Below are 18,620 nucleotides of genomic sequence, written 5' to 3'. Positions count from 1 at the left end.
TTCCCAAACCCGCCTCTGCTCCCAGCCATCCCGAGATCCTCTGGCAGAATAGCAGCGCTTCTGCGTGGATTTTACAGTAATTGCCGCGGCATCGCTCGTACCTCCTATAATGGAAATTATTTGGGTCACCAAATCTGGCTTCCTAATTATAGGAAAGAAAAAAAAAAAAAAAAAGGAAGAAAAAAGAAACATGACGTGAAAACCGCCTTGTTCTGGCGTTTCTGCGTGTAGATGCCTGGAACGGGGCTCTTGCTGTGCTCCGTTTGGGTGTCTGCTGTGCCCGCCAGCAGCCACGTCGCAGGGGGCTCTCTCCCCTACTCCGTGCTCCTCTTCCCCCAGGGGAAAAAGTGACAGGATGGTGGTGACAAATGAAGACTTAACCCCTGTGAGCATCACCAGATGCCTGCACTCCCACCCTGACACATGCCTGCCCCACGCAGGCACCACAGGCACCTCACACCCTACTGCTCACACACTTGCCCCACACAGATACGACACGTGCCTCACACCCCACTGCTCACACACCAACCCCACGCAGGCTCCACACGCCCCTCAACCCCACTGCTCACACACCCGCCCCACGCAGACACCACACGCACCTCATACCCGTATTCCCCACACGCTCAGCCCACGCAGGCACCACACGCCCCTCACACCCCACTGCCCACACACCCGCCCCACACGCCCCTCAACCCCACTGCTCACACACCCGCCCCACGCAGACACCACACGCACCTCATACCCGTATTCCCCACACGCTCAGCCCGCGCAGGCACCACACGCCCCTCACACCCCACTGCTCACACACCCGCCCCACGGAGGCACCACACGCACCTCATACCCTCACACACTGACCCCACGCGCCCTCCTCACGCCCCTCACACCCCACTGCCCACACACCCGCCCCACACGCCCCTCACACCCCACTGCTCACACACCCGCCCCACGCAGGCACCACACGCACCTCATACCCTCACACACCGACCCCACGCACCTTCCTCACGCCCCTCCCGCCCCACGCAGCTCCCGCCCCGGCTCCCTCCTCCCAACCGCCCCCGTCCCCGGGGGAAGCAGCGCTGCCGTTAAGCCGCCGCGCGCGCCCGGGCGCTGCCGCGGAGCTGCCGCCCGCGCGGGCAGCGCGGGGCGGAGCCGGCGGCCGCGTGCGGCGCCCGGGCCCCTCCCGGGGCGGAGCGCGGAGCGGAGCGCGGGCGGGCGGCGCCGGGCGCCTGTTGCCCCCGAGAGAGTTAACGGCGCGGGCCGAGTGGCGCCTCCCGCCGCCGGGCGAGGGGGCGCCGCGGGATGTAGGGGCGGCCGGGGCTGCCGGCGCCGCGGGCTGCAGCGCTGCCGCCCCCGCGCCGCGGGGCTCTTCCAGCGGCGGGCGAGGCGCTGCGCGTGGCCCGGCGAGAAGTATGGCATGCGAAGATGGTTTCTGCCAAGGAGCCAGCCACCGCCATGTCCTCGGGTCTCTCCATCGCCCTCCTGCACTGCCTCTGCCTGGCGACGTGGTGAGTGAGCGCCCGGGGCCAGGGCCGCGCGGTTCTCTCGGCCCGGCCCGGTTCGGCTCGGCCCGGCCCGGCTCACCCCTGCCCTGCCTCTTTGCCTTGCAGTCTCAGCGGGCCGCCAGGGCAGAGCAAGAAAGAGGAGAAATTATGGCCGGAGAATTTCACGAGCATCCTGAACAGTCTCCTGGACGGCTATGACAACCGGCTGCGCCCGGGATTCGGCGGTACGCGCCGCGCCCGCCGCCCGCCCGGCCCGGGGCGCCAGGGAGGGACGCGCGGGGGCGGCCCCGGCGCCGCGGGGAGGCTCCGCGCCGAGCCCGGGACGGCGCCGGAGCCGCCGGGCGCCGTTGTCCTCCCGGGAGCCGCGCAGCGGGMCCGCGGAGCCCCCCGCCCTCGGGAGCGGCGGGCAGGGCTCAGAGCGGGTGTCCCGGGGCGCCCGAGCCCTCCCCGGCGTTGGCCGGGGCTTGGCTCTGCCTGGGAAGCAGCGGGCGCGGTGGCTGGGCAGGAATCGGAGGCGGGGGAGGCTGCGTTTGTCGCGTCCGCGTCCCCATGGCGGGTTCGGTGCCCCCTGCGCTGAGGAGATGCCCCCTCGTGTCCCTGTGCGAGCGGCCGGGCTTGGCGCTCCTCCCGTTCTCCTGCTACCGGGCAGCGGCTTGGAGCCAAAAGCTTCTTTCTTTTCCTTTTCTTTCCTTCTTTTTTCTTTTTTTTTTCCCTTTCTTTTTTCTTTCCCACCCCCTTTTTTTTTTCTTTTTTTTTTCTCTTATTTTTAATAGAAGTATTAAATGAAAGTGTTAAAAATACAGATTGCAATTAAAAATAGTATTGCTTTTATTTATTTATTTATTTATTTTAAGATGCCTCCCCTCTCATGATGCGTGAAGGCAATAAGAACGTTTCACGGGCTGCCTCAGATCCGGGATGGAATGAGCTCCTCGCGTAGGTTTATGCAGCGAAATCCCTTCCTCCTCCCCTGAAAGTACCTGTTTCATACACGTGATGCATCGGCACTGGTGTGCAAGCCACATAGATGCCCTATAGATGCTCACGTGCATGATCTTAATAATAACCTGGCATCATCGATCACATTTTATTATTTGGAGTATATTTACTCTATAAATGAGGTTTTCTATAACCTCACCTCCYTCACAGTCATTATTAAAGCTAAACTTTGATCAGAGTACCCAGAGGAATCATTAGAACAGGTGGCCTTTTGCAATTGAGCTCTGCAGAGAGGTTACAGATACTTCTGCATGCGTGCAGGGGATGTGCTATGTTTGGCATCGTTTTAGGTTGAATGCCAACTAATTAGTCATCTAGCAAAGATGCTTTATGAGCATTATCAGATTTCCAAAATTAAAGATGTACTAAATCTGCAGTATGACATATAGTTTATGCTGGGTTTTATTTTAACAGTGTCTTTTGAAGGATATTTTGCAAAAGTAGACTTGTTTTTTTCCCCCATAAATGTTAACAGGCTCTCGACAAAATGCTATAAAGAAAAAAAAATATTGTAGCTCTTTGAACTTTCACAACTGATATATTAAAGTAAATTATACAGGGAGGAAAAAGCTTAGATTTGAGCCCAGAAAAGCACTTTTAGGTGAATATTTGTCAAATTGGATATTATATTGCTTCTTATTTCTTCCCACAGTTGACCTTTACAAACCATCCCTTTTGAGTTTTGAACGTCTAAGTAATACATAATAAAATGTTTTATTTTTAAAAATAACAGCCCCAGTTACTTTCAGCCGAAGTTACCTTACAGCCTGCACCTCCTCACAGTCCAAGTACCTTCACCTCAGTTGATGGAAAGAGTTTTAGCAAAATAAAGCACAAAACCCCCACCTTGGCAATTAGTCAAGCATTTTTGCTTTTTGATGTCACTCAGAGAAGTAACTGTGGATCATATATATCATATATATGAAAATGTATATTATCCAGATCAAGTTTTCCCTATGTTTTTTTTTTCTTGATAAATCCTTATGGCAATTGGGACTTGCATCTTAAAAGTGGGTCACTCGCTAGTATATAGCGTATTAAAAAAAATGACACAGGAGATGGGAATATTTAGAGATGGAAATATAGTGTGTTTTGRTTATGTTAAAACTACATCACTTTTGATGAACAGCAGACTATTTAATTTTATTTTTTTATGGAAGCTGATTCACCATCTAGATTTCACGTGGATCAAAATGAAACATACGTTTTATTTTAAGAACAAAAGGCCTCATGGAGATCTGACGGATGTGAATTTTAAACCTCAAATCAGTGAAAATATTTCTAATTCTGGTGCAAGTGATGTTTAAAATCAAACTTGGGGAGCTAGCCAAATTCTGAATTTTCCTGGCATATTCCAGCGTTGCCACAAATAACAATTCATGAAGATTTTTTCCTGCGGAGCGAAGTGGGAAACGGTGGCTTTTGGAGATTTCCTAAGACTGGATCCGTGTTCTTCAGGCCATCCTTAATTAGCCCAATTGTTGGTAATTACGGAGGAGAAGCTTAATTTCCTGGTCATTCTCACAGATATGGAAATAGTCTATCGAGGTCTCTATATATTGAGTGGATGTATAGACACTTGCCCTGGTACTGCTCACGCAGAAGGATGGCAGAATGTTGAGGACAGACGGAAATACGAAGCTCCCCATGTCATTTGGTTGGCCCTGTGCATTACAAACTCACTTTATGAAGCAGATACAAAATCAGAAAGCTGTCATTACCTTCCTAAGCATTGCATGTTTGTTAAAAATGCTGCTTAAAGGCAGGACTAGTTTTAGAAGGGGAACTACACCAGCTTTGGGGAAAAAAATTGAAACCCTTAAAAGTAGCAACAGATTAGCAAAGAAATTTCAAGTGGAAGTTCAATTAAATAAATCCGAAAGGGCAGTTTCATACAAGAAACAAAGTTTTGATGTGCTGTCAGGAGAAATTTAAATGCAGAACAGTTTTGAAGGTAATCAGAATTTCAGTAGTGGGAAAGTGTTTAGGTACTAATGAAAAAAGTAATCCTCTGTGAGGTTTGAAAATAGTGTGGTGATAACTGAGTCAGTTGTACTGCCTAAGCTGTATTTCCTATTTTACCATTATCCTGAATTTCAGAATACAGTTTGTCCCGCTTGTTAACATCACAAAGCTACTCTATAATCTACTAGATAACAAAAATAGGGCGTTAGTAGAAGTCAGTTAGTGTGAATGAAATAAAGTGTTGTCATTTTGCTGTTTTGATTCTGCCATAAAGCTCTAAATCAGGAACTAGTTAGAATATGGATTCAGTTTCCACCTGATTTTACATTTTTTTCTTGTGTATGTCACCAAAGGCAACTGAAAAGTTGTAAAACCCACCTTCCCTTTCAGAATAACCTTGTTTTTCTTTTACTGGTGATTAGTTTAAAAATACTTGTAGGCTACATATGATTTTTTGAAAGGAATATTGTAAATAAGTAAAAGCCCTGAATTTGATTTTCCATTTAAACTGTTGTATGATTTCAGAGTCCTGAGGAACTCTTGGCATTGGTAAGAGCACGTGAGGTCAGGTTTGAACTTGTACTTGCTTTATAACATCTTTTTTTGATGGTATCTTTAAAACTTTCATGATTTGCTAAGTAATCATACATATGCATACACTTATTGAAGGAAGAAGAAAGAAGGTGTCTGAAATTAGAGGGAGCAGTATCACTGTCTGTTTACTAATTCCAGTGATTTTGTTTTTCTTCCTGCTAGGCTAGGAGTGTCCAACAGAACATCCCATCCTTATCATCTTGCCAGTTGAAATCAGACAGAAGGTGTTGTATGATTTGCTTCCTCCCCAAGACTAGTAGGTAATACGCTGGACATGAAACCCACTGAGCATGGGTTTAAAAAGTGAGGTTTGAGGCTATAACCTTGATCACAGGGTGTTAGAACATCAGTCAGGGAAAACTAGAGCTATTTTTCCTGTACGGTCTGTTATTTGTGTTATGCAGCCTGGCATGAGCCACCAGTCTCACCAGCCACTAGTGAAGGGCTGATAGGACTTTGACTTTCTGTTTAGAAATTGCCAGGTGCACTGGCTCACAACGTGCTCTTTCCCTTTCCTTTTCCCTTTCCCTTTCCCTTTTGTAGCTTACTGGTGAGGGACTGAGGAAAAATGGGGTTTCGTTTCCCTTATTGAGGGATTTCAAACTTCATTCTGCTTTATGGTCCCCTGGGTACCATATAGGTTAAAGACAACAATGAATGCTCCCTTTCTTCTTGCAAAGGGAAGAGCCTCAAGAGAATGGTTTGCTATGTGGCTCTGTCCTCCAGGAGCCAAAGCTCTTGCCAAAGGGACAAGGAATGCATTTCAGGGTGCACAAAAGGGTTTAAATACCTCCGAAAGGGGCAAAAATTAACCCAATCTTCTTCTAATCTTCTTCTATGTGTTGGATGAGTGGTGCAGTCCCTGAGTTACTGGAAGAAGTTAATGGATTTGGATATGCTTCAGAAGTAGTCCTGTGCTGTGAGTCAAATATAGCATTATTTTTGTTTCAACATCTCCAAACGTAGGAGGTTTAAGAGCTGCATCCCTTTACTTGAAGAAAAGGACATATTTCTGTTGATAGTGTTCTTAAATGCCTGCAGAATCAGCCCAGTCAGGATAGGAGGATATGGAGCAAAGTCCTTTTTTCCTCACTTGTGGGACAGAGTGCAAGTTTCTTGGTACTTACACCATGTAGTTCCTTGAAGGTGGTGGAGCTGTACAGTGTGCTTGACAGCATAGTCTACTTTGGGCAGGTTTTGGTTCTTGGTCAGTTATTATCCATTTTGCCTCATAATCTAAGCTGAATTTGATAAATGAGGAGGGTTCAATGTTTCTTAATCAGATGTTACTTGATTTGGGAATACCTGAAGCTGTCCAGAGGTTGTTCCATCTCATGCAGTCTGTGTTGCAAAAGTGACTCTTGTAGAAAAGATGGCTCTTGGGTGTCTTGCATTTAAGGCACTGTTCAGGTGGGGTTGTCCTCTTCATCTCTCTTTCTCACAACCTCTTAGTGAGAAAGTGCAGCTAAAAGCTGGATAGATTTGAGCACCTTGGCCATCGTCTCCCCCTAAGCAGGGTTGGAGAACATGGCAAGACAGAAGTGACAGAGAAATGTTCAGTCCATGAGCATAATTTCTAAAGACTTTCACTTCCTCTCGGTGCACAAGTGGCTTAACTATAACAATGTGTGGTCTTCTTTCAGCTCATCATGTGAACAAGAAATGCTTAAGTGATRTGACTTGGAGAATCAGCCTCCAAAAAGTAAAAAAGAATAAAGGCAGGATAAAATTGAAGAGCAACGTTGTAATTTTCTGTTTTTTTTTAGAGGACCATAAAGTACTTACGTAACTATGTGCCCTTATTTAAGAGTTCATACATACCTTCCAAGGTTCCATTGCTTATTTTGATCAATTTTGTGATTAGCTTTTACATTACAGGTGGACCAGAACACTGCAAAGTGTGGCTGATCATTTTTTTTCAGGCAATGGGCCAGTCCTGAGCTGGGGAGAGTAGATGACTCAARGGCTTGTTGACAGGATATGGTCTTATTTACCTGTCGTTGACTGGCTTGACTTTGGCTTCAGTTCGTAATGCTTGAAGTCATTACCATCTGTCTCTTCGTCAGTGACCTGTATAAAATAGCTGGTATTCTTAGTCCAGCTCTTAGTAGACAGGTGTCCACATCATGAAAATTGGCACCGGTAGGAACCCTGTTGGCTGTCTCAGCACAGACTGTCTGCTAAATAGGCAAAGAAAAGATGTAATTTCTGGAGGTATCTTTTTTTTCTGTATCAGGGTTCAGGCATGCTGATGGGTGAATGTTTGCAGAGACAAAAGTTACTGTATGCCTTTGCATTTTTTTCTTTTTCCAGAGAAATGTATACCATATGTTTGGATTTCTCATTAATCTTTTAAAAATTCCCTACCTAGTTGTCTTGGTTTCCCAACAGAAAATAGTAGCAGGARTCCTGACAGAACAAAACAAAGGAGAACATGCTTCGTTTGAGTGATAGTTTTTAGCTGAAAAAAAGCAATCCTGCTAAGCCAGTGAGAATTTGGAAATAAAAAGCAGCAGGTCTTTCATATGCAGGTGTATTAAAAAAGAAAACAAACCCTGCACCAACTTTATTTATTTATTTTTGTTAGCTGAATCTGACCAGATCAGGATCTGATCTAATATAGTTGCAGGTAGCTGATGCATCGTGTGCAGCCAGGGGCTGCTCTCGGAGCAGTGGCAGTAGCCGCGCCTGGCGGTTAAGCTGCACCGTGTGTGTTGARAGCTCCGTGCAGACTTGTTTGCTCAGGTTCCTCATTGGCTGCGTGTCTCTTGAAGGCAAAATTTACAATATGCAAAAAGCCCATGCGAGATTTCTGTGACTGTTTACATACAGCGGAGATCTCTGCAGTGACAGTTGCCTATGGAGACGAGGGGATAATGGAGCCCAAAGTCTTTCACTGATTGCTGTGCTGCACTTCAACCCATATGTTGGCATCAAGTGCATGGGAGAGCTGTCTTATGTTCCTCTTCACGGGGTTAGAGCCKGGCATCGCTTCTTCAGCCCACATGTAACAACTATTCTGGATTTTGCAGGGGTTGCTTTTAATCCTGCCTCATCTTCTTTAAAGTATATTATCTTGCGAGCAGTGATTCAGACTTAACTGTTCCCACTGCAGTGTGTAGGACTCTCCTCCTATTTCATTGATATAAAAATACACACCACTGTGTTATAAATAGTTCTTTAGTGTTTCTGGACATTTATGGTCGATAGATGCTTTTTGAACGTCTATGGAAAGATAAGCCCAGTTGGTAATATTTAGAGTTAATTGGCTTTCTTACAACTCACTGCYCTTTATTGCCAGTAATAGAATGTTAAGGATTCTAATAGGATCTTCTGATTGCATCGCTGGAGATAAGTGGTGCAACATGCTCGTTCTGGAGGGCTGCTTAAATCATCAGCAAAAGTAGGTTAGGTGACTACAGATTCCCTCCTCGTTGACAAGCTTTGCTATGATTAATAATAATAAAGAAGCCTGACTCACAAGCTATATACCCTTGCTATTGCTACCAACAGGAGTTACATTTCATTAAGAGTAAGGGGAATATGAGAAGTTTTTGAGGTCCCTGTAGGTACTCCTGCGTTGGGATTAAGAACTATAATGGAAAACTGGAAAAGGCAAGTTTTGACCTAACAGCTGTGAATGGACAGGAGAACATGGCAGGGCTGCAGCTGCAGAACAAGCACTAAGGAGACAGCAGCTTTCCCTGCCCTTTGCTGCTGTCTTCATTCCTGCCAAACATCTTAACATTTGAAAGTTTTGGATGCAAAAAAGGGATTTGCACGGCTAGGATAGTGGAATGGACAAGCTCGGTTATGATTCCTGGCTCTTTGACTGTTCTCACTTTCCCCTTTTATTTCACAAACCTGAAATGTTTTTAGMTCCTCACTTATCCAATGACGTCTACTGGTTTCAAGCATGATTTGCTCTGATACTTTGTTTTCAAATTTAGGTTGGGTTTTCTTACTGTCTTAGAGTTCCCACTTCCTCCTTTCTTTTTTTTTTTTTTTATTTTCTCATGGAGAAAAATTAATTAAAAAGTTAATAAATAAAGATTTGAGAACAGGGTAGCAGTTACTAGAATAGTGAACTTCAGCATAATTTTAATCCTATGCTGCCGTTTTTAATCCTATGCTACTGGGATTTCTAACAGCATTAAATCAGGTTTGCAGATTTTGAGATTTTAGATTAGAGTCTTAGTTCTCCCCTTCTTTCCAAGAAACTCCAAAGAATAAAGCTGCAAAGGAACTCTGAAAACTTACTGCCCAGGAAGCTGTAATTGTTTAATAGAACAAAAAAAAAATCAATGGCTGAGAAAAACAGCTCATGCCTGTGGGGAAAAAAAGCTGTCTATTTGCTGATTTTGATGCAGCTATAAGATTACAATGTTCTTGAGCTAAAGAAAGGAAGAGAGATACCACAGAGGAAAGTGGTTAAAGACTTTTTCTTTTTTTTTTTTTTTTTAGGATATCATAATTTTTGAAGGATATAATTTTTGGAGGATAATTGAAGTATAATTAATTGAAGTGTCTTAGAACTAACAAGTAAAGTAATTATGCTCTGTATATCCCCCTGCCCCAACAATAATCACTATTCTCCTACAGAGTAACAAAGACTAATGTCTGCATTTTCTGCTCAGAAGAGCTGTGTGGAAAAATGTCTCTTTCATTTCCATGACACGTAGTTTCTGAAACACTTTAAGTTCATCAGGTGAAATAAARTTTTTTTTTTCTTTTTGTTAATTAAAAATAGTTTAATGATTATGGGAATACTGGTGATTACTGGAGATCAAGATCAAAGAGCCTTTTGTATTTCTACATGCAAGTCAATTGAACTTTTCTCCCCTATTTTCTCTGACTGCAGGTGGATATTCTCACTTCCAGTATCTTGACAGCTCTAGTATGGAATTTTTAAATCTCTTGGAGCTTTTTTTGTTCTTCAAATATAATATATCTCATTCAGGAAATTTAATCCATATCCATCTCAGTAAGATGAATGATTTGGCTACTATATGAATTCCTGTGAGCTAGTGAACGATTAATTATTAGTAGACGCGGGAGCACCTTCTATCTGCAGTATGCAGGGAGCAGCCCATTGCAAATCCAATGTTATGGTGTGAAAGGGTGCGAGCTGGAACTTGGGAGGGTTTTTCTTTTTTTTTTTTTTTCCCTCTTTAAATCTCATCAAGACAGACGTGTAAAAGTATCCAAGTTTCCAGAGACTGCTGAGCTACCAACTGTTCTAGGGTGAATTTTCATTAGATTTTTGCCTCAAAAAATGCCCTTCTGTCAAACTTAACTTCCAGTAAAGAGTTTGTTTTTTGACATTTAGCTGAATAATTCTTAGCTGATCTTATATACATAATTTTCAAACTGCTAGAAATAATTTTACATGCTTGCATTTTACTTTTCATGTGTGGTATGATACTTGATCTAGATGCAAGGAAAAAGGTCCCCTGTTTCCAGTTGTTTATTTCTTTTTATCTTTCTAAAATTTGATTCCAAGTGACGTCTGTGAGCACAGTGATTTTTTTTTTTTCTTTCCAAAAGGCACACGTTCTTCTGCTTTTGAAACTGTCTTAAGTGTTTCTTCCTTTCATTTTGGATTGTAAGTACTGTGATAAAGCCTGARTTAGCAGACAAACCATTTCTCCTTAGGAGTTTGAGTTGTGAGAGTTTAGAAACTGTAGTTGTGAACTTGTCAAACAGAAATTGAAAGTGTTCTAATGTTTTTACCAAACATTATCTGCTTAGGAAAATAGATATTACGAGTTTATTGTCTAAATTAAACCATTAGGCATTTAATACTGTGATCACAGAAGCATCATAGTAACTGGTAAAAATTAGAATAACCTGTTCATCTGGCAATGGATCTTGTTGCTGGTAAAAATAGTTGATATGGTTTTAGGTCAAGGGAACTTAAGTTCTATGACCTTTTAGGTCAAGGGAACTTAAGTACTATGAATTCAGCATGTAACATGAATTCAGTAACATGATTCAGTAACATGAATTTCCATCTCCCTTTTAAGGTGTATTTTGTCCTGGAATAAGAAATAATACATTAAGATGAAACTTCTTTTTTTTTTTTTTCCTGATAGTTGCTAATCTGTACCCAAGTATGAAAAAAGTGGTAAGACCTTCCCTGTTTTATTGTAGCATGTATTTCAGTAGCAGGACACCTGCACCTAGGTTCAACTCTCAGAAATGCTTAGATGTCTAACTCTTATTTTGATTGCTAGTGTTAAAACACTTGAGTACTTCTTGGCTTCTCAGAGCTATGGATATAGGTCTTGATCCTGCAATGCTAAATTGCCAGGTGCATGGCATACTAATGTAAGTAGTCCAGTTATTGCCAATTAGAACTGTGAATGTTAGTAATAAATACCCTGGGGAATGCAGTTTTCCTCAATTAGGCGCTTGTTGTTAATTAACGTAGTGTTTTCTGTAAGCCTTTTAATTTTTGGCAACTGTTTCCTTATTCATTGAGTCAACATGAGTTTCTGAATGGGGATTTGCATGGGAAATACTGCTTTTGATTTACTTATGCAGCAAAAATAGTTGAGCAGTGTTCACTGCTAGAGACTTATCTGAAATGACCTGTATTTGCGTTTTGTTCTTGCTCATCCACAGAACCCTCAGAGCGATAACTGTTCACATGCCAGGATCGTTTATGAGAATTGTTGATCTTCAAAACTCAACTTTCTTGCTCACTTCCTTTTCATACACTAGGTCCTGTTACTGAAGTCAAAACAGATATATATGTCACCAGTTTTGGACCTGTTTCTGATGTAGAGATGGTATGTATTTCTGGAATTCAAATGCCAATTCCTGGTGCTGAGAAACTTAACTGCAGTGAGGAGTGGATGCTTAATCCATGTGGCTTTGTACTCTTCTGTCAGTCAGGCAAAGAAGGCGAGATTAGCAGCGGCTCGTTTTGAAAGGTTATAATTAGATACCTCGAGCTTGATTCTGGTCATATTTGCACCAGCTTTCGGTTATTGAAGGAATTTGAAACAGACTTTCTTGGTGTCGAGGCAGAATCAGGCCCTATGGGGAGCGTGCAAGTGCACTACAGGGGGAAAACAGGTAATGTCGCTGCAATTGCCTTCCCTTTCTGAAACTTGTATTATTCTCAGGTGAATAATAATGACATCATTTCACAAATACTTGTTGGCATTTTCATTTCAGATGAATTCTTTGTGCCCATCTTGGTGCCACTTTTAGCGTCACTTTCAGCAAATGTTTGAGCGATGAGAGTTTTCCTAAGTGTCTGCAGGAATCAAATGTCAAAATGACATGCAAGAAATAGTCACAGAAGACAAATGCTACATTTGCACGTAYGACTATTTGTGCCTGAAAGGCACTTATATTCGTTTGAGGTCCAATCCATCATAACTCTCATCAACTTCTATAATCCAGGCYTATGATAGTTTCTCTTTTTTTAGAAAATAATTCAGAAGTCGCATGGAAGCAAGACAGCCATATGTACATTAAATATGGTTGCACTTCTTTAAAGGCAAGGCAATTTCAGAGGAATAACTGCCTTTCTATGCAGTGTCATCCCGCACTCTGTTATACTCTGATTTCTTTCTGTTCTTACTGAAAGGTGTAGGATAGCAATTTTATTTTTTCCAAGGGCTAGGTTCTCACAGAGGTCTATTACTGAATCACGTCTCACCTCTTCGGTGGTTGTCAGGTACAGTGTGAGGCTGTTCAGGGTGGCTAGTGATACCAGAACCCGATCCCAAGCAGATCYATTAACAAATGTCGTTCAAATATAAAATGAAGTCTACATGTGATCTCAATGGCTACTCTGAAGCATTTGACATGGTGCCACTTGGGAAATTATTATTTATGTTGGAGAAGACAGGAATAAAAACAAGAAGTGTAAAATAGGTCAGGAACTGGCAGAAGAATTTACCACAGATGCTCCTGTTTTCAACATTATCAGACAGCTAATTTTCAGTTAATGTTACCCAATATAATCCAAATATTGCTGCATTCATAAAACTTGCTGAAATAACAGCATRTGAGGTACTCCTGAAACACGGGGAGATCAGGAATTCTTTTAGAAGTGGTTTACTCTGGCACTTAATATAATGAAATAAGCTGAAATCTTATATTACAAAATCTATCCTGTAGAAGCTAGTAACAGGAACAGCTACTATGAAATCATCAGCTAGAATTGACAGTAGGAGAGAGAGACTTAGGTGGATTAACTATAAACCACACCGAGTGTTGCAGCCATGGAAGAGAAGACAAACAGAGTTTTAGGATGCCCTGCACTTATAGAGATGCATCCTTTGCAATGTGAATAGACATGGTCATACAGGTAAAGTTTTAATGATAGTACTTATATAGGAGATTATGCAAGACAAGCAATGCTTTCTGACTTTAGTTCAACCAAATTGCAATTATGTTGAAAAAGGTATCAAGAAAAGCGTTAGATCATTTCTATGTCACATGATACAGTTTTTGTGAAATGCTTTAATCTTTCAAGATGAAAMATATATATTAAAGTGATGCGACTAATGTGGGAGATTGAGCTGTTAGGAAATTTGCAACTCACTGTAGTTTGTGGAAATATGTTTGTGTAGTGGACTTAACATGTTCTTTACTATTTCTTTGCTTCTGTCAGATTCCTTTTTGCATGAAATACAAGCAAATGTAATCTTCGTGTTTTTTTGCAATTTAAAACAGGAATATACAATGGATGTCTTCTTTCGTCAGACGTGGGTAGACAAAAGACTAAAATATGATGGCCCTATTGAAATTTTGAGACTTAACAACTTGATGGTTTCCAAAGTGTGGACACCTGACACTTTCTTCAGGAATGGGAAAAAGTCTGTTGCACACAATATGACAGCCCCAAATAAACTCTTCAGGATAATGAGAAATGGCACCATCCTGTACACAATGAGGTATCCAACTTGCTTGTTCAGCTTCTTACAATTACTGTATGCAAAAGTTATACTGCCTAGACAAAATGGCAACCAGAGACTATTCAATTTGTTCCATTATAGGCTTACAATAAGTGCAGAGTGTCCCATGAGATTAGTGGATTTTCCCATGGACGGTCATGCTTGTCCTCTCAAATTTGGGAGTTGTAAGTTGCAATTATGAAATTTCTTGTAACTAAACTACAGCTTTAAATAATAGAAGTAGATGTTGAACAATTATGAGATTTTGTGAATAATCTTGATCCACAATCCTTATGCAGACAAAACTCCTGTTAAGTTTTTTGGACATTTTATTTGGAGTCTGAAAATTTAAACTTAGTTAGAAAAGGAATGACTGGCAACACTATCGCTTGAAATACATATATATTTTTTTCTCCCAGTTCCTAGAGGTGAATTGAATACTTGGCAAAATTGGAGATTAACKAGAGAAGGCAGAGAGCAGGGTCCATCTGACCTTAAACCAATGAAAAAATTTAGGAAGCTCTAGTTATTTGGCTTTCCTTCCAGGCAATGGAGGGAGATTATAGCATACAAATCTCTCTTAGGACATTGAAGAATTGATCTTAGGTTGTATTTGTGCATCTCCTTGCCTATGGGAAGGAGTCTGTACAGTTAGTGTTAAGTAATTTTTAGAGTGGTGAGGCTAGATGAGAGGAAACTTAGTGCAGGCGATTTTCCCTTCCTGGTTTGAAGTCAAATGTAGATTTTTTTTTTTCTTTTTGAATAATCTCCAAACTTTTGCTAGGAGGGATGTTTTTGGAGGAACATATGCCACACAGCAGAGGGAAGTAGTTAGATTCCCTGATTTGGATCTGCAATAGTGATGGCTGAGACCACCTGGTGTTTGCTGGAGCGCTCCAGCAGCGACGYCCTGTCACTGCTCTGATCCTCCTCCCTCGCTGACTTCCTCTCTGTTGCACTCAGATGTAGTCAGTGGCTGGACATTAATCTGCTTTCCTTACCCCACAATCTTGTGGAAGTGTGCAACGGCAGGAAGCTACTCATACTTTTTCTTTGCATAAATTTAGCTTATACAGCTGGGTAGTCAAGAAGAAGGGAAATTATTTAGAGTCAGTGTCCTTGGAGGACTTTTCTTCCCAGATACAGTGAGGCTGGAGGCCAGATGTTGCCAGAAGTGCCCATGTACTACATCTGCCTGTGCAGAAGTCCCCACCATTGAAGCTTCCCTAGTATATAGCTGATTTTTTCAGTCACCAACCAGCAGAAATTATGCTTAACACTAATCTGTGATATTCCCAATGGAACTTGAAATAAGATGTACCCAATTCAGATGCAAGGCTGTGATTTTGAATTCAATTTTAACAGGAGTTTGAGCTGTGTAGAGATTGAATGGTTGGCCTAAGTTATGTCTTTTAAATGTTGGAATGTTTTCTGGGGCCTGCTTATTTTGGGGTTATTGTGAATCTTTTATTGACCTCTGATTTCTTGCAAATATATTTGTTAAAAGCGATGTTTAGGTACAATCATTATTTTCTATGAAGAGATATGTCCCCAGTCTCCAAAATGTATCTTTCCTATACGTGTGTTTTTTTCCCCCTGTATCAGTATATCTTTAATGATAAAATTTTAGAAAATCTTTATCTTTATTTGAAATTATTTAAAGTTGAACTTTACATGCCTAACAAAAGGCCTGATCTTAAAAGAACTCATGCCTAGACATCACATTCAGATGTAGACTGAATTTGTGTATGATACCCTGCATAGCCTTAGCTACTATTTAGCTGTGGGTGTTTTTCTGGGGGTTACTCAAACGTGAAGGGTGTCTTCTAAAGATACCGGTGTAAGTCTTACCATTGGTTTTGGCATGTTTGGCCTGGAATTAGGTGTGAGAAGCCGTTTCCTCTTTAAGCAAACTGATACTATGTTGTTGTAGATGCATATCCAAAGAGTGAAATGATTTACACGTGGACAAAAGGACCAGAGAAGTCAGTGGAAGTTCCTGAAGAGTCTTCCAGTTTAGTTCAGTATGACCTACTTGGGCATACTGTGTCCTCTGAAACCATTAAATCTATTACAGGTAGGAATCTCATCAGTCAAAATCAACTTGAGGTAAAGCTAAGCCTATAATATTGCCCTATATTTTTTTTCCTGTAATGTATTCTAGTGCATCTCATAGGGTATACATTAGGAGTGAGGACATAAATGGTAATCAGGTTTCTGTCCTTCAGATTTGCATTTGCAGGTTCACTGCAGTAGATTGCAAAGGCCTTTCAGAAAGCTAGGATGAGATCACTACTCCAAGGGACAAAATGAATATTTCTAAGCACTGCTTAAAATGCAGTTTGAAGAGTCAAGAGGATGCTTGGGTGAGGAAGTCATTTCTCAGCACTGTATCCGCATTATGTGCAAAAGATTTGCTTTGTTTGGTGGTGCAAACAGCTCAGGATAGAAATACAGCATGCAGAATAGGTTATTAAAACCATAAAAAGCTCTCTAGTCAGATAAGGATAGGCACAAATGCATTAGTCACAATAGATACTTCTGCTGATTTTTGTGCTCTAAGAAATAAGGCAAACGGCAACAACGGGCACCCTGAATGAGTAAAATCTCACTGATGAGCAGTTTGGTGATAAACAGTCATGTTCCCAAAATATTTTTCAAATTTGGAATCATTTTCTCAACATCAGCAAGTTTGGGTGTTCTGAAATCGTCAAAATTGAACAGATAAAGCAAATATATTTGACATTGCTCTATGGATATTCTTCTCAAAGATTAAACAGTGTTTTGCAATATCCTGGAACCTGACTTGTCTACCAATTCTTACATGTTAGACAGTTTTCTAGAGCTGTTTTGTTTGAGCAATTTACTCAGTATCTGTTAAAATTGCAGGTAGTTCTTTATGAGCAATGATAACATTTATATAATGTACAGCATTATTAATTGTTGTTAGTGATTACTGTATTTATTTATATCTCATTAGCACTCTGTGGTACTGATGTGTAACCCTAGTTGAAAGCTGTAATGCCTCTATTTCATTTAATGTGCATCATTGTTGTAACTGTTTTAGTTTGCATGGAGGTATCACAATGTTCTGGATATTACGGTAAGTAGGTAGCTTGTGTCTTGGGACTATTTGTGAGATGCTAAAAGAATTTTAAAATCAGACTTACACTATAAAAAGTAATCCAGTATTAGTCATGTGTTTTCAATAACAACTTCAGAATAACACTGTCAGGATCTACTACTTTGTGGATTTTTCTAATTACAAATTTCTTTCTCCAAAATAACTTATTTTCCTGTATTTATGTTAATTGGTATGGATAGCATCTTCTTGACAATTTTAGTTGACTGTCTGAAACATAGTTATTCTGCTAAACAAAAACTGTATGCAAGGACAGAAATAATATTTTCCTTTTCTTTTTTTAGGTGAATATGTTGTTATGACAGTTTACTTCCACCTCAGACGAAAAATGGGTTATTTTATGATCCAAACATATATTCCATGCATCATGACCGTGATTCTTTCTCAAGTTTCATTTTGGATAAATAAGGAATCTGTTCCAGCTAGAACTGTGTTTGGTAATTATTACATTTTAATTTTTCCTTTTATTGTACTTCATCTTCTAACAATTTCCAGTAGAATAGTCCTTTTTAGTGTCCAAAGTCTATACTTCCTCTGTAGTGGTGCAAAAGTAAATTGAGGCAAGGTAAATAAAATTGAGGTAATTGAGGTAAGGTAAATAAAATTATTTGAAGCCTTGACATGGAAAGAGAAACTTGGAATTGTAAACCCGAAGTGCAGCGTGGTAGCCTGTGGCAAACAGTGTACATCTTTCTGGCTTTAGAGGATTGGAGGAGTGAATCAAAAAATCTGGCCCTGTGCAATCCAATGAGATCCTTTGGTAGGGATYCATCTAGGGTATTTTATCTTCCAGTGAACAATACCGTGATTACTTGAAGCATGCCCTCTAAAACCCCATTAAAATAGTTTGATTGGGAATGGGTGAGATATGGACAGATATCTTACTAGGTAAGTGTCATCACTGAAAGCTTCCTATCAGTAAGTCTTAGATCCTGTTATTGTAATTTCATGTTTAGTGATCTTCTCTCCTTTCTCCCATTGCCATTGTGAAAATGAAATGAAAAGCCATTAGGGAAATGATTGCAGATATTAAAACCGAACTCATCAAAGTACAGTTGGAAATGAGATGCTGCAGTGAACAATGAAAATATAAAATGTAAAAATACTTCTTTGGAAGACAAAAAATATAAGAAGTTAAATGGAAATATGCTTCCTAGAAAARGAATAAGATTAAAAACGTGGTTAAAGTTAATCTTTATAAAGCAGATGTCTTGACTTTACAAGGTACTGTATTCTAAAATAAGGCTAATCAAGAGGAAAGCCTTCTACTAAGGCCACTAAAGACATACGCTGGCAAGAATTATAGAAACTAATGTTTCTATATGACAGTCCATACCTACATGTAAATAAAGTCTAACGTGGTCTAGCATCAGAAAGTAGACAGGACTAAGGATCAATTCCAGGACCCCCCCACTACACACACACCCAATATGAATTTCACCTGCCTTCAACTCAAGCACTACATTAGGCAAACCAATATATCTCTTAACACGCCCTGGC

General features: G+C 41.2%; 1 protein-coding gene across 1 annotated transcript in view; it reads left to right on the top strand.

Annotated features, from left to right (window-relative positions):
• Nucleotides 1-1,411: 1,411 nt before the first annotated feature.
• GABRA4 (gamma-aminobutyric acid type A receptor alpha4 subunit) overlaps nucleotides 1,412-18,620 on the top strand; it is a 37,993-nt gene continuing 20,784 nt past the window's right edge. Inside the window, exons 1-7 of the mRNA XM_026033495.1 lie at nucleotides 1,412-1,505; nucleotides 1,608-1,726; nucleotides 11,787-11,854; nucleotides 13,758-13,978; nucleotides 14,081-14,163; nucleotides 15,912-16,055; nucleotides 17,405-17,557. Of these exons, the coding sequence (XP_025889280.1) occupies nucleotides 1,423-1,505; nucleotides 1,608-1,726; nucleotides 11,787-11,854; nucleotides 13,758-13,978; nucleotides 14,081-14,163; nucleotides 15,912-16,055; nucleotides 17,405-17,557 (871 nt within the window). The 5' untranslated portion in view covers nucleotides 1,412-1,422. The remainder of the gene's footprint in view (nucleotides 1,506-1,607; nucleotides 1,727-11,786; nucleotides 11,855-13,757; nucleotides 13,979-14,080; nucleotides 14,164-15,911; nucleotides 16,056-17,404; nucleotides 17,558-18,620) is intronic.

This window comes from Nothoprocta perdicaria, unplaced genomic scaffold, assembly GCF_003342845.1.
Source record: "Nothoprocta perdicaria isolate Ctin4 unplaced genomic scaffold, notPer1 scaffold_13, whole genome shotgun sequence".
Lineage (NCBI taxonomy): Eukaryota > Metazoa > Chordata > Aves > Tinamiformes > Tinamidae > Nothoprocta > Nothoprocta perdicaria.
Note: the sequence above shows the minus strand (reverse complement) of the source record. Positions and strands in the feature narration are given on the sequence as shown.